This window comes from Lissotriton vulgaris, chromosome 5, assembly GCF_964263255.1.
Source record: "Lissotriton vulgaris chromosome 5, aLisVul1.2, whole genome shotgun sequence".
NCBI classification, from domain to species: Eukaryota; Metazoa; Chordata; class Amphibia; order Caudata; family Salamandridae; genus Lissotriton; species Lissotriton vulgaris.
In genome coordinates this window covers 565841435-565857301 of record NC_141693.1, presented here as the reverse complement: position 1 = coordinate 565857301, position 15867 = coordinate 565841435, and the positions used below count along the sequence as shown (strand labels likewise).

The 15867-nt window shown below is 44.0% G+C and overlaps 1 protein-coding gene across 1 annotated transcript in view; it reads left to right on the top strand.

Annotated features, from left to right (window-relative positions):
• Nucleotides 1-15867, top strand: part of OPN4 (opsin 4) — a 944045-nt gene that overhangs the window by 883434 nt on the left and 44744 nt on the right. Inside the window, exons 9-10 of the mRNA XM_086920132.1 lie at nucleotides 2227-2379; nucleotides 5148-5216. Coding sequence (XP_086776258.1) covers nucleotides 2227-2379; nucleotides 5148-5216 — 222 coding nt within the window. The remainder of the gene's footprint in view (nucleotides 1-2226; nucleotides 2380-5147; nucleotides 5217-15867) is intronic.

Here is a 15867-nt window from a genome sequence, read left to right as displayed (position 1 = left end):
TTCGGTAATTGCCGTTGATTCCTATGGGCCTCAAGGCCCATAGGAATCAATGGCAATTACCGAATCGGTAAATACCGATTCGGTAATTACCGAATATTACAGAATTGGTAATATTTAAAGAATTATTACCTACATGGCATTTACCGAATTGTAAATACCGAATCGGTAAAATTCGGTATTTACGATTCGGTAAATGCCATTTACCTGCATATGGCCCAGAATCGGTAAAATTACCGATTTTGCAAGGGTGACAGGGTGTCACTTTGACACCCTGTTGCACCCCTGTTTCTGGCTTGTGTGCCATGTGACACACAGACATGCCCTTAGGGCATGTCTGTGTGCCACATGGCACAGTTGTACATGCACAGATGTGCATGTACACTGGAAATCGTTATTTACCATGGAATAGTATTCCATGGTAAATAACGATTCGGTAAGGGCCTGTGGCACTGATTACAGTGCCACCTACATCTGGATTTACAGAATCGGTAAATTTACCGATTCGGTATTTTACCGATTCTGTATATTTACCGAATCGGTAAATATACCGATTCTGTAAATTAAATGCCCCCTACATCTCAAAAGCCAAATACCGGTCGGAAAAGGCCGAAATCGGCCGTTTCCGACCGGTATTAAGGCTCCTACATCTGGCCCTATATGTGGTGTATTTACCTTGAATCAGTGCTTAATGGTCGTAATTATTTTGCTATCTCTTACTGTGGTTCGCCTGTGTGACAGTTGTTTTGAAAGCCCCTATAAAGTGCAGACTCACAAAGGGCTGCTATGTCTAGCGATTGTATGTTTAGAAATTCTTTTTCAAGGCAAAACATTTGTAGATTATTTGGTATTGTGTTTGTCAAAAGTGATGGGTAGTTGAATGATTTGCGTTTCATAAAAAATACTTTTTTTGAAGGGGAAGGAAAATTAAGGAAATGTTGAAGAAAGCACTGTACGGGAGAGACAAATGAAATATCTATATTGTGGCTAGAACATGTGTCGGAGTAGACAGCATGAGCTTTGCTATGTCTTTCTGTACCTGGCTAGCCACATTGACCGGCGACCACGCTGGTTGACTGTGCACTGGCCACAAAGTGTTGCGGCGCATCACCCACAGCAATAAAATAATGCTATACTCATTAATGCATACAAGAGTCGGGAAAATGTCACCTGACACTTTGGGGCATATTTACAATAACTGACGCATCCCTGCAAATCAGCATGGATGCGCCACTTATTGTGCGCCACAGCTCCGCCATCATGGATGCGCCGCATTTACAATGCGGCGCACCATGGGGCAAAAAAGGCACAGATGCGTGAATCATCTGTGCCGTAAAAGTGACTCATTGCTGCAGTTGCGTCGCAAGCGCGACGCAGCTCCAGCAATCCTCTGGGGGCCCTATCTAGTTAATGCTGCGTCAATCTTTAGGCCTGTTTTAGGCAGGCGCAGGGTTTTGATGCAGCATGGGCCTAAAAGTGACTGAGTGAAATCTTGAAGATTTCAATCAGCCACTTTTAGGAGGCGTTCCTGCGCCGGAACGCCCCCCCCCCTCCTGCACAGGAACGCCTACATGTGGTGCAGGGCATTACAACGTGACGCATCTGGGAGATGCGTCACGTTGTAAGTAACCCAGTACCATGGAGCAGGATTTGCATTGCCGCTGCGTCACAAAAGTGATGCAACGGCGGCGTAAATGAGACGCAAGGGGCTTGTAAATCTGCCCCTGTGTGTGTTAGTGCCTGGGTGAAATATTAGGGTTAAAATATCCGGAAAGAATTGTGGAAAACCAGATTCCTGGATGTTAAGATGTGATATCCCATAATCCCATAATGTGTGGTATTTCTGCCACCCCGAAAACACGGATGCCCTGTGATTGGTCATTCCAAAGGGGATGGGGTGCTTATACAAGCAAATAATCACTGTCATGTAATGAGGCCCTACTTGTTTATCTGTGTTTCACTTTCTAATGGGAGGAGATGGGTGGAGCTGTGGTAGCTTTTATTAGTAATGGTACTAATCAATGATATTTGCCTTGTATCTTCTGATACGACTGTCATTGTGCACAAACTGTGCGACTATATCTTCCTTTGAAACGTTTGTCATGTTGCATATTCTCTCTTGTTGATCATTGTCCTAGTTGAGCTAAGTTCATACCATAAAGACATAACATAAGCCTGCATCATAGACCAAATGCCTTCAATGATCCGCTGTCAATGTATCCATTACAGGGCTGGACTGAAACAGAAGCCGATATCAATAGTGTGGCCTCCAGACCTGCCAGTAGACAAGTATCCCATGAATTAAGCATGGAAACCAGTGAGACAATTGCCTACATTAACACATCTAAACTGAAAAGCCACGATTCTGGGATTTTTGAGAAGGTAAATCAAGAACTTTGCATGACTCAAGTCCATCTGAGAATGTTCTGCTTGTATAATTATCAATTGAACCAAGAGGTCCTGGGTTCTCCTAAAGGAAGGAAATTCTGGACTGAGAATTTTCTCCCAAAGGGCTAGCCATGAAAGGAGGCCTTAAGGCCTGAGTCTCTACCCATAACTCATTTCAGTTCTGCCCAGATATCTTTGTTGCATTTGTGTTTTCTCCCCCAACATATTGTTTTCTAGACTGATGCTAATGGTTTACATGCCTCATCTGCAATAGGGCTCAGATGTCTACAATTTTAGGCATTTATTCTCCAGGGCAGGTTCCTGCATATAATGTGACTTCTGAGAAGCTGTGAATTTCAGCAGTACTTTCATACTTCCGGGCTACTTTCTCTTTACTTTCTCAATTTTCACATGTGCAAATGTCCTTGCACCTTCCACAGAAGTTTGTTGCCTTCGCCTCAAAACTTTGAATGCAGAGTGGTCCATTTCTTGGTATCCACAAACCATAGCAAATTGTTACCTCTGAAGCTGCCCAACACTCTTTAGTAAGAAGTATCTTTAGGTTATTGCTCTAATGTGTTAATAACATGGAGTTGATGGTCTCCTGTTTTTCAATAAGATAACTACCCATCGCGGTAAACCATCAGCTTCATATCAATGGAACAAATAGCAAAGTGATTGAAGGGGTGATAGTGAATCCTGATTCTGGACAGGGACAGCAACATGATTTCAGATTCCAGAAAGAATTTAGGGGCATATTATCAAGGGGGTTTATCTCCGCTTTTTTGGCTTTAAAAGCCAAGAAAGTGGAGATAAAATTATCTCCCTATTACCTAGCTGCCGCTAACACCAGTTAGCGACAGCTAGTAGGAGATAGCGACTATCTTGGGCCCCACTTTGCATGTCAGTGATATTTATCACTAATGAGATGCAAAGTGGGCGTGCCAAGATGTTAGAGACTGAAAACAGTCGCTAACATCGCTATCTCCTATTACCAACTTTTGGAGATATTCGAGCTAAGCGGGAATATCTCCAAAAGCTAACACCTGCCCTGAGCAGTTCTTAGCCATGTTATCCAATGGGAGGTGGATAACATGGCTAAGAGCATTAGCTCGCTAATGCATGAATATCGCTGACTTTTCAGCGATATTCATGCTTTGCGGCGATTTTTACCGCATTTGCGTTAAACCTTGGTAATACCAAGGTTTATTTGCGGTAAAAATCGCTGCAGCTCAGCGGTAAATTTTTGTCTCTAACCAAGCAATAGCAATAACTATTGCTATTGCTTGGTAATATGCTCCTTAGTCACAGAAACATAGCTCTTCTCTGAGATTGCTGTATATAGAAAATGCTTTCACAGTTTTGTGAGATTACATCCAAGTATTTTCAGTACCTCTCCTTTTGTTTCCGTTAAGTTGTGGTATAAGCAAGGCCACACTTAAAGCATTCACAAGAGAATGAAGCTTACATTGTGCCCATTTTCTGGCTTTCACCAACACCATTGCTTTGTGAAGAAAAGACCTCAAAAATCGAAAATTAGTAATTTAATAGCAACGAGTGCCCTCTGAAATATTTCCCATGAGCACCCTGGTTATCAATTACTAATCCAGCACTATAAAATCCAAAGGTACAAGAAGTGTAGTCAATACATTGCAAATGCTTAAGGCCCTTGTTATTCAAAAGGGGCCAGTAACAGGGTATCAGCCCAATCACAGAGAGCCACTGGAAATCCATGGATCCTGTTAATTTCACAAAGAGATTTTGGGCCAGATGTAGGTAATTCCTATTTACCGACTCTTAAATACCGAATCATACCGATTCGGTATTTAAGAGTCGGTAAATAGGAAGGGGGCAGATGTAGGTAATTCTTATTTTAGAATTACCGAATCGGTATGATTCAGTATTTACCGATTCGGTAAATACCGAATCGGTATTGCCCATTGATTCCTATGGGCCTTGAAGCTCATAGGAATCAATGGGAAATACCGATTCGGTATTTACCGAATCGGTAAATACCGAATCCTGCAAGGGTGCAGGGGGTCTCACTTTGACACCCTCTAGCACCCCAAGTACAAGCTTGTGTGACATGTGGCACACATACATGCCCTAAGGGCATGTCTGTGTGTCACATGACACAGGTGTACATGCACAGATGTGCATGTACACCTGAATTTGGTATTTTACCACCCAATTGTATTGGGTGGTAAAATACCTAATTCTGAAGGCCTGTAGCACTGTAAACAGTGCTACCTACATCTGGGAGTTACCTAATCGGTAAAATTACTGATTCGTTTTTTTACAGAATATGTAAATTTACCGATTCGGTAAATTTACCGATTCTGTAAAATAATGGCCCCTACATCTCAAAAACCAATTACCGGTCGGTAACGCTGAAATCAGCCGTTACCGACCGGTAATTGGCGACCTACATCTGGCCCTTAGTCTGCTGAAATCTCAAAGTAATACTCTGTGGGAAATGAGAAATTACTATGGCGATCTGTGTGGTATTCATTATTCCCCTGGTAATTCCTCCTCTATCTTCATTCCTTACTTAGACTACACCTCGTCAGCACAGTCAAAACAAAGGACACGCACGGTCACCATCAATCCTTAGACTTCCCTCCTGTTACCTTGTGTTGTAGGCAAATCCGCTTTTGGTCTTCTGTTATGTATGTTGTCAATAAGTGTTTATGCTGCTAACATTTCACACAGATGAGCTTTAACATTTGTGTATTTTGCTTATTTTATTTCCTCTTTTGTAGAACTCCATGGACGTAGAGGATTTTTCTCTCGTGCAAGTGAGCTATGGAGATCGGGTATCTCCCCTTACTGTAAGTATCACACAGTTGAAATATTACATTAAACATACAGGCAAAGGGTCTCATTAAGCGATTGCTGTATGAGGAGCCCCTTTATAAATCTGAGAGATTCCAAGAAGATTCTGAGGTATATGATGTTTATGACTTTACATGGTTAGGGCTGAAATATGTGAATTAATGGAAAAACGAAACCTGAGAAACCACATTGGAGGAAACCAAATCTTGGAAAAATAATGTTATGGAAAGACAATATTAGGGAAATACAAATACATAGAAAATAAAAGGAAAATGTTAAAGAAAAGCACATTTTAGGAAAACATCCAAAACCTCACACTTGCGTGACGATTAGGGGTAGTAAGGTTTTTTTGGGTTCAGGAATGGGTGAGTTTACGGGTGTGATGGGTTTTAGGGACCATGAATAGATTGTTTTCAGAGTGGTGAGTTCTTTATAGGGTTCAGGGATGAGTGAAGTTTTGGGGTGGTGCAGGATTTTAATGGATGGCTGCAGCTCAGGAGTAGAAAGGTGTTTTTAGAGTTCCGGAATGGGTGGAATGCTATGTTATTTAAATTCGTAGCTTGCTCAGAAACTCACGAGTGTCCCGACGCGGTGCCTAAGAAAGGGTAAGAAAGTACATTTAGGCGAAAAGAAATGTTTTCAGATTTTTCTTGAATACTGTGGGATCTTGAGTGTTATGTAAAGCAGGGGGCAGTGCATTCCAAGCCATTGAGGCTTTCTGTTAGAACTGGGGTCACCAATTCTGACACAGTAGCTTGGCACGGGGCAGGAAGGCACCCGAAAGAAATGTGTAAAGCAATGGTGCAGCACACACTCTCACTGAGACAGTAAATCGCACGCAATAGGATGACACCACACCAGATTGTTGTTGAAACCAAGACTCTTTATCTCATGTCCTTAGTTCAGGCAAGGAACAGCTAGAGTAAACATCTCTCAAAACTTCATGCACATAACAGTAGCGCTTTCAGTATTTAGGGGCATCATAGGCACTTCTCTTCTGCAACAGTAATACAACTAACCTCCCCACTGTACTTCCACAGAAAACATCAAAGCATTTCCTAGACCTGAGTATCCTAAAAAGCATCAGGCACAACATTTCCCATGAATGGGCACTCTATGCAGAACATAGAACAGGAGCTAATTCAGGGCACAGAACGTCATTAACCAGGGCAATCTTACGCCCAGTTCAGCAGTTCCACGCTTACTTTAGGCCCCAGGGCCGACAGGGCCATCGGAGGGTTAAGTATGGCCTTCAGGGCCCAGTTGCAGTCTCCTGAGGGGAGGGGTGGACAGGGGGGCTGCATCTCTGATCTTAGGAGGCTCCTCAGCAGGCCCCACTCTCCCCTAACGTCTCTGCCCTCCCACAGGGGTGTTACCTTTGTTATCGGCCTCCGGTAGCAGTCGGGCCTTTGTCCTCACACGGGAGCTCGCACAGGCTATGCGGGCCCCCAGCGGCTCCTCTACTCCCCCTCCGGGCCTCTACCCACTCTCGGCCGGCCTGGGAGAGGCAGGGGGTTCTCCTGCTCCTCCCGGAGCCATCACACTGAGGCCTGGACCGGACTCGGGCTTCCTGGCTCCTTCCTAGCCTCGGCGCCCATCCGAACAGGCTCCAAGTAGGCGTGCCCACACCCGCCAATCACAGCGAAGAGAAGCGTTTTTGTAGTTAGGATTCTCCGAGACCATGCTAGGCTCGGTGGGCCAATACTAGCAATTTAAATTTCACCCGTTCTGCCACGGTCAACCAATGCAGAGAAGATCCAGTGGTGATGTACGCTATTCCAGGAGGAAATGCCCAGCAGAAGTCTGTCTCTCGCGTTCTGGACCACTTGGAGCCTTTTCAGCAGAAATCCCGGAATGCCTACAAAAAGAGCATTTGCATAATCTAGTCTGGCCAAAATGAGTGCAAAGGTGAAAGTTTCTCTTGCTGTCTGGGGAAGGAGATGAAAAAACTTCCTCAGAGTCTTAAGAAGACCAAAGCAGTTACCGGTCAGTTTCTTAATGTGGGTGGAGAGAGAAAGGTTCTCCTCGAACCACACCCCCAAGTTCTAGTCTGGCCTCCCAGCAGAAGTCGGGATGGAGAACTCAGGCGGCCAAAAAGATTCCCAAAAGTTGGGAGGAAACTTTCCATAGAGAAGGATCTCCGATTTCTCCTCATTACATTTTAAATGTGCCCCGCTAACCAATTAAAAATGGAAGAGAGACAGTGAAGGACCGAGGAAACTGACTCATCTCCATTGTCTCATGTAAATAGAAGCTGGGTGTCATCGGCGTAGACCATCACTTTAGCCTCCAAACTCGCTGCCAGATAGATTAAAGGTGTCATATAAATGGTGAAGAGAAGGGGACTAAGGGATGACCCCTGGTGAACTCCCGTAGTCACAGGCTGCAGAGCGGAGGCTGATGGAGGAATCCAGATCTGCTGGGGCTGATCTTCAAGAAAAGATCTGAGCCAATTCCATACTGCACCAGACACCCCAATGTTGGCGAAGCGAGAGAGGAGAAGAGAGTGCGGGACTGTATCAAATGCTGCCAAGAGGTCGAGCAGAATCAATGCTGCCCTCCCCCCGGTGTCCAGACACTCCTGAATGGCTTCCGCGACCTCCACCAGGACGGATTTGGTGCTGTGGGCGGCCGGAACCCAGACTGAGCTTGATGCAAAATATTTTCCTCCTCCACAAATGCGTGAGTTGTTTATTAACAACCTTCTCGCATACCTTGGCTAAGCCAGGCACTAGAGAAATAGGCCGGTAGTTCCCTGGATTAACAGGATATAGATGCAGTTTTTTTAAAAGTGGCAAAATCCTGGCCTGCTTCCAAGCTGCTGGAACACTGGCTGTCTGGAGGGACAAGTTAATTATACAATTCACCTCTTCATTAACTTTCTCCGCTGCTGCCGCTAGCAATCTAGCCGGGCAGGGATCAGAAGGAGAGCCAGATTTTAGGCTCCTAAGAAATTTAAGAGAGTCAGATTTAAAGGCATCCAGGCGATGTTCAGTGCTAGCCAGAGGAGATAGATCGAATGTCTCTCAACCAGTGCCGCCCGAAGAAAGGGCTGCCTGAATAGTACGGATCATATCCCCAAAAAAATTTGAGCGAGTATCACACCACATTGCTGAGGAAGATGACACGCTAACTTGAGCCAAAGGGGACGTGAAGCTTTGAGCAATGGCAAAGATTTATTTGGGGCTTGTTTTTTGCGCACTCAATAAGATGTGAGTAAAATTTCCTTTTGGTGGAAGTTATGCCCCCATAATAAACCTTCTGTTTGATTCTGAGGTTCAGCTTGGGTATGGAGCAGTAATCACTGCAACGCCATGCTCGCTCAAGAATCTTTCATTCGTGTTTGAGTGCTTTAAGTACAGGGCTGAACCAGGGTTTAGAAGGGGATTCCCTAGACAGCTTAGTAGAGCACTGTGGGGTGAGTATACCAACTGCATTAGTCACCCAGCTGGTGAGACCCTCTAGACGATCTTCTAGGTCACCCGAGAGGATTGGTCTAGAAGTTTCCAAGACTTGAATAAACATATCCGGGGCGATTCTCCCTAAGACAGGTTTGCAAGATGAGCTCACCACAGGCTCTGCATTCCTCACGTCCCAAGAAAAGTAGGTCACAAAGTGGTCAGGCCAGGAGACCAGGAGGGGGTCTCTAATCGAGGTAGGGAAATTGGAGCAAATAGGGTCCAGAATATGACCAGCCTGATGAGCGGGAGACTAACTCGCTGGACCAGCTCGACCAGCTGAAGAATAGCCAGAAAATGACATGTGTCTTTAGCCTCAACCTGGTCAAGATGGATATTGAGATCCCCTAAAGCAATAAAATGGGAGAATCTCAACGCCCTGGAGGCATCCCCATAAGCCTGTATGAAAGGTCCTACTGCACCATGAGGTCTATAGAACAAAGAACCTCCCAGCGTAAAATGGTCTGAAAAACGTATGCTGAAATTAAGTTCCTCGTAGCCTCCCCATATGGTCACATCCCCTCTAGAAAGATCCCAATTGTTCTGTGAAAAATGGCCACTCCACCCCCCTACCTTCTGGGCAATCAGCTCTAACAATCTTATATCCCTCCGGTGTAGCGAGGGTGACAACAGGGTCTGACGTGAACAGCAGATCTAAGGAACCCCCCTCAAGAATATCATAGACCAATGTGTGGTGTTTCCTAAGGGACCGGACATTAATGAAGGCTGCAGAAATTAGGGGAGCCGTCATAGGACAGCGAGAAGCTGTGCTGACGTGGGCGGGAATAGTGAGACCCCAACCTAAACTCACATGAAGGGCACCTATTGTTACAGCCAATAGAGAGATCCAGAGTACCTCTAAGGGGACATGAATTGGAGTTCCAATTCCGTAAGGCATCCCCCGAGTAGCAAAGTCTAGCTCTCTGTCATGGATCCGGGCGGGCAGCATTACTGGCGCACGCTGCTTCCGGGACGCTGACGGGCGCAGACGGGCTTGCCTTAGGCACGCCTTCATAATGCCAGCGTCGCGGACGCTGGGCATGCCCACTGCGCATTCGCACAGCTCGTATTGAAATAACCCTAGCCGCCGAAAGAGAGCACCCTACCAAAAATTGCGTCTCTCAATGGCAGCACGGGGAAAACAGGGAGTGTATGAAGCAAAGTTCAACCCCATCGACACACATAAAATGATTGCAACAAATTTAAAAAAGTAACAAAGTTTATTTTTATTTTTTAAGAGCTACAAAAGATGTGCAAAATAAGCGGCAATGCAGAGCAAAGTGGAACTGTGCATATGTTATCAGAAATCGGTAGGAACAAACTAACCCCTTTGAGGCAAGAGCGTCTCGCAGCTCACTTTGAAATACCCCCGGCCACCGAAAGACTAGAGAGCGCCCTACCAAAAATGGTATTTCTCAATGGCAGCACAGAGAAAACAGGGGTAGTGATGGAGTTTTTGTGGTGATAGAGTGTAGCATTAGAATGGTTCAGGGATAGGTGAAGTTCAGGGTTTAGGGATGGGTGGAGTTTTAGGTGTTGTGAGGGGTTTTTAAGATTCATGGATGAGTTGAGTTTAGGGTTAGAAATGGCTTTCAGAGTTTAGGGATCGGTGGAGTTTAGGGGTCATGGATGGGTGTAGTTTATGCACAGAGAGATATTTTTAGGGGGCAGAGATGGATTATGTTTAGCAGTGGTGAGAGTTCAGTGAATTAAAAGCATCCAAAGTAATCGTTTGACAACATAAAATTTCTAAAACTGAAAAATGTCCCCTGAAGTAAAGCATTGAAATACATACACCTTTGACAAATGTTTCTGAAAGTAAGGCTTGCAACCATTTCATATACACTTTAAAAAATGATTGCAGAAGTCATTTAAAAAAGATTTTCTATTAATTGGTTCCTATGAAATGGTAAATTACATTCATCCTGAAAACTTCCATTAAACCGTTTAGATTAAATGGTTTCTCAGTAACAATTTTCCATTAAATAATTTTTCTATGGAATCACATACAAATGGTTGGGGCAGGTTGAGCACATAGAAGTTATATAAAGCTAAAAAGAGTATGCCATAGACAGTACAGCCAGAGATGTATTAGAGGCTTGTACAGCAGTGCTACTGCTCAATTACAAGGAGAGTACAAGACCAGACAGACATCTCACAACAGTCTTACATGCTTGGGGTTCAGAATGTAGTATTGATAGTATAAAAAAATCTTAAACAATATAGATGGGATTATAAGTGATGCGGAAACCCTGCATCTCTAAACTCTCACCTACACTCAGATATTTCAGTTGTAAAAACTTGTTTACATTTCCAGGTGGGAAACACACCCGAAATGGTGAATAAGAACAAGAAAGAGATGCAGTAACGCTAATTTTTAGGTCAAGCGTGAGCCAGCGTGCAAGTGCTGCTCTGCGAAGAGTTGTGGTAGTTCAGTACGTAGAGAAGCTTTGCCCACTCCCCTGCCCAAATTTTTCATTGGCTTGTGTGTTTGTCCTTTGCAAATGCTGTCTTCTGATTCATTCTGAGGCTTGTTAGTCCCTCCTTAGTACAGCCATGTCGCCATTTGTATCCTACTGGTCCCTTTACTTGGTTGTTACACGGGGCATGTACTATTTCCTTTATTACAAGTCTGACATCCAGCGCATCAGATCCATTGCATCTGTTGCAGCCTCACCACCATGAAGGCAGCAGTATGCAGGTAATGGCGAGGACCTGGGTGGGGCGGTTAGGGGGAATTTGTGTACTAGTGTGTGAATGTGACTGTGCTTGTTTGAATGAGTGTGTGTCTGTCTAGGTGTATTGGCGTATTGATTATTTGATGAACTGGGTCATGAGATGTCGAGTTGCTTTGGAAAGTTTAGGATGTGCTTATGTTTGTGGTTTGATAGTAGTGTCCCGCTCTATTTAACTATTGCACTTACTGCATTAAAAAGGCTTGTAAAACTGAGCCCTAGACTCAAGCCCTTACAACAGTTTTCTTTTTGTCTTATGACATTTGTTAAAGTGGCAGAATTCATCAGTTCGGAACAAAATTCTCATCTCAAACTTGCAAAACAATTTATATAACCGACCCCCCATAAAAATGTTTGTCTCTTTTTAAAATTATATTTCTATTTATAACGTATTGGTTCACAGTGTATACAAGAGGACATGTATTTTAATCATATTAGTTTTCGCCATAGATATCATGGGTGCAACATCAAATCATATTTTAGTCAGATAAATATCAGTTTCGTACACACACTTCTTACTTTAAATTTACATATTAATGCCATTTTGTTGCAAGTTTTAGGCCTGTCGTTTTTATATTCCAAATTAATTTGTTTTCTTAATTCAACACATTCACATGCCAGTTGCTGTAGACATCACATTTTTGCAACTATTTGTCTTCTTTCAAAAATAGCTGCATCAGACTATAAAGATGCAGCACAGTATAGGTCTGCTGACAACTCAGAAAATTCATTTACTTTCATATATCTGTAACAATGCTTTTGGGCTATTATCTGAAAAGACAGGGCCTGTCATTAGAAGAGCTTATTATACTATGAGAAACCTACCACCGATCTACATAAACTAAACCACTCAGTAACAATTAGGATATGCACCCAATGCATGCAGAGATCTGTCACATGCATCTGGCATCTTGGATTACATTTGGAGGTCAATATTTCACCAATTCCACCAATATCAGCACCAATATCACCACCACCACCACAAATAACACCACCATCAATACCACCACCAATACCAACACCACCAATACCACCACCACCAATACCACTACCACCAATACCCCACCACTAATACCACCACCAATACCACCACCACCAATACCACCAATACCAATACCACTACCACCAACACCAATACCAGTACCACCACCACCAATAGCAATACCACCACCACCAATACCTCCACTACCAATAGCACCTCCACCAATATCACCACCACCAATACCACCAATGCCTCTACCTCAAATACCACCACACCACCAATACCACCAATACCAGCACCACCAATACCAATACCACCAATACTAATACCACCACCACTAATACTAATACCACCACCTCACCACCAATACCACCAATACCAATACCAATACCACTACCACCAACACCAATACCAGTACCACCACCACCAATAGCAATACCACCACCACCAATACCTCCACTACCAATAGCACCTCCACCAATATCACCACCACCAATACCACCAATGCCTCTACCTCAAATACCACCACACCACCAATACCAGCACCACCAATACCAATACCACCAATACTAATACCACCACCACTAATACTAATACCACCACCTCAGCGCCTCTCACTCACTAGTAATAGCAGGGGCACCGTATGAGGCTGGAGCTGCAGCAGAGACCATTCCTCCCTCCCTCCATGCCTGCCATAAAGCACAGCCCGTCCTGCACCAGGAGGTGAAGCCAGAGCCTTACTACAGCTGGAGTGTTTTTATTAGGCCAAAGATAGCAATGGCATTACGCAATGCCACACTCAAATCACAGAGAAGGCAGGAACTAGCCCCCCCTTCCACTCTCTCTCCTGAGCTGCAACAGTATAATCACAAAGCGAAAGGTGTTGGAGCACTTCGTTAGTGTTTATAGCTCAGATCATATGTACCTCTCACTTTACACTTTGTGTCTATGTAATTTACAACACTTACACATCTTCAATGCACTATTTGCCACTACTTTGAAGACGTCATAGGCAGGTCTCTTCCTCTGATATTTACAATCAAACAAGCGGTCGAGAAGGCCCTTTATTACAATGCTATAGGTTTCGCATTTGCAAGAGTTTAAGCAATTAGTATTGTAAATGACAATGCCTTTTATTTATGTTTTAAAACCCAAAATATAAATAAAAGCTATTGTCATTTACAGTGCCAATAGCTCAAACCCACGTGAATGCGAGACCTATTGCATTGCAAATGCTTGTTCTGGTTAGTCTCCGTTTTTCAGTGCCCAGCTTGTGATTGTTACTCCAGGTGAAAACTGTCCACCTCAGTAAACCGGATATACGTGTAATGAAGCCCTTAATGTCTAAAAAGCATTTTCAGGTAACTCCTTGACAATATTCAAACAAGCAAAGAGGCACACGAATAACGAATATATAACTTGGTAGATTACAGTATCATTAAATAAATCATAGACCCAAGAATAAGCTGACCACATGTTGTGACCTAATGTTTACATACAACGTCAAAGAAAAAAATTGTAGAAGAATAATTTATCCAATTCGATTTCCAGAATCTTTTCCAAAATTAAACTCATGTCCCTCCAGTCAACTTGTGTTTCGTCTAGAGGGTTTCTGCCCCATAACTTGATTGAGGTGAAGATCCACATATAGGGCCCTATTATGAGTACGGCCGTCCCAGGACTGCCGTACTCACAGTGGCGATCAAGCCGCCACCACCCTAGCAGATCTGCCTGCCATATTATGAGTGTGGCAGTGGGTCTGCCACGTGACCACCGCCTCTGCCAGGATCAAGGATCCTGCTGTGTCAGCGGTCTTCAAATGGTTGAAATATATATGCTGGCAGAGCCGAGGCCGTCAGTGCTTAACATATTACAACCTGCATATTCGCTGCCCATTTCATGGCGGGGACCTCGCCATGAGAAGGGTGGCATGCATGCAGGCAAGGGGGCCCCAAAACGGGCCCCTGACGAATCTGCAACTGGGGGTGCATGCGGGGGGCACATGTTGTTCCCCCTGGAATTATACTCTAGTTCCTGCATGGTGTGGCTTGCACTAGATGGTGCATGCCACACCGTGCAGGAACGTGCTGCAAGCACTCTCACGGCAGCGGTATGCTGTTAAGGCTCTCCTAAGAACCTAACACAGCTGCCACACCACCTGCTCGCACACCCTGGATTAAACTCATAATTCGACGGGCTGGCTCACTATGGCCTTGGCGGTCTTCCTGGGACCACCGCAGTGGCGTTCCCATTGGAAGACCACCAAGGTCGTAATAAGGCCCATAATGTGAATGTAAGCCTCCCTGTGATGTCCTTACATGTCATGCTTTCTAGGAGGTAGCATTTATAGTTAGACCAAAGTGGTGAAAACATGGCAGAAGAAGCAATCTCAAGGTAGTGATATCACCTAGACAACCTCAGTGACTAGGCATCAGGTGGAACTGTTACCCTCATTAAGGAGTGCTTCATAGTGCCTCAGAATAAAGGTGTTAGGTACTGCACCCCTAAATTACTGATATATAGGGTTCGGAATTTAACAAGGGAGAGCATTTTAGGAGTTTTCTTTTCTCCACACCAAAATCTACCTTCCCCAGTATTTGCTGGGTCTTTTCACCCACTAAATAAGGACAGGTTTACCTTGTCGATATTTCCGACGGAAAACTACAAGAGTTCACAACACTCCTACTTTTTGTAATTGTGACACCTGCGCACTGGTCCCACAATTAAGCACAGTACTGGAAGTCGATGCCTTGGTGATAAATTACTTATAGAACACATCGCCTAGTCCATTTGTATGTTATTTAGTAATAAAACAGACTTTTGTGTTCTGCACATACCAAGAAGTTAAATGGTTGGAGTTCATTGTAGAAATAGCGTGTGGAAGTAATCTGTTGAATATGTCTATGCCAATTGGACATGTCACATCTATTTTACTTGAACTTTTGTCTGTAGTAAGCACTGAAAACACAAGAGAGTCGAGTGTTTCCACGTTAAATTATCATAATATCACACCCGAACCATAATTACAGATTTTAAATAAACTTTAGGGCCAGATTCACACAAAAAACTTTAGTTTAAGCGAACTAGGCCCTTGGTGTGCAATGCACATCATGAAATTGATATTATTTATGTTGACGTGGGAAGCTAATAAAAATGGAGAGTTTAGCAAAGAGTGCAAAAGGCAAATTTGAAACTGTCACATCTTCTCATGTTATCTTACTGTGACAGGGTCAAGAGGAATCGGCAACAGGCACGTTTTAGTTTTAACGGGTTTTATTGTGTTGTACAAGTGGTCAGTACACTTCTTCCTTAAAGACGTGTTCAGTCGTGGAGATCTACTTCTACTCGGCCTCCTGTGGTGGCGTTCAGATGGGTCGAGTCGACGAAACACCTCCGGACTCCGTCGAGGCTTTACGTCTGGTTCCGTCTTGGCTCTCGGTTTAAACAGACAGAAATAGTCTTTCGTGAGTGG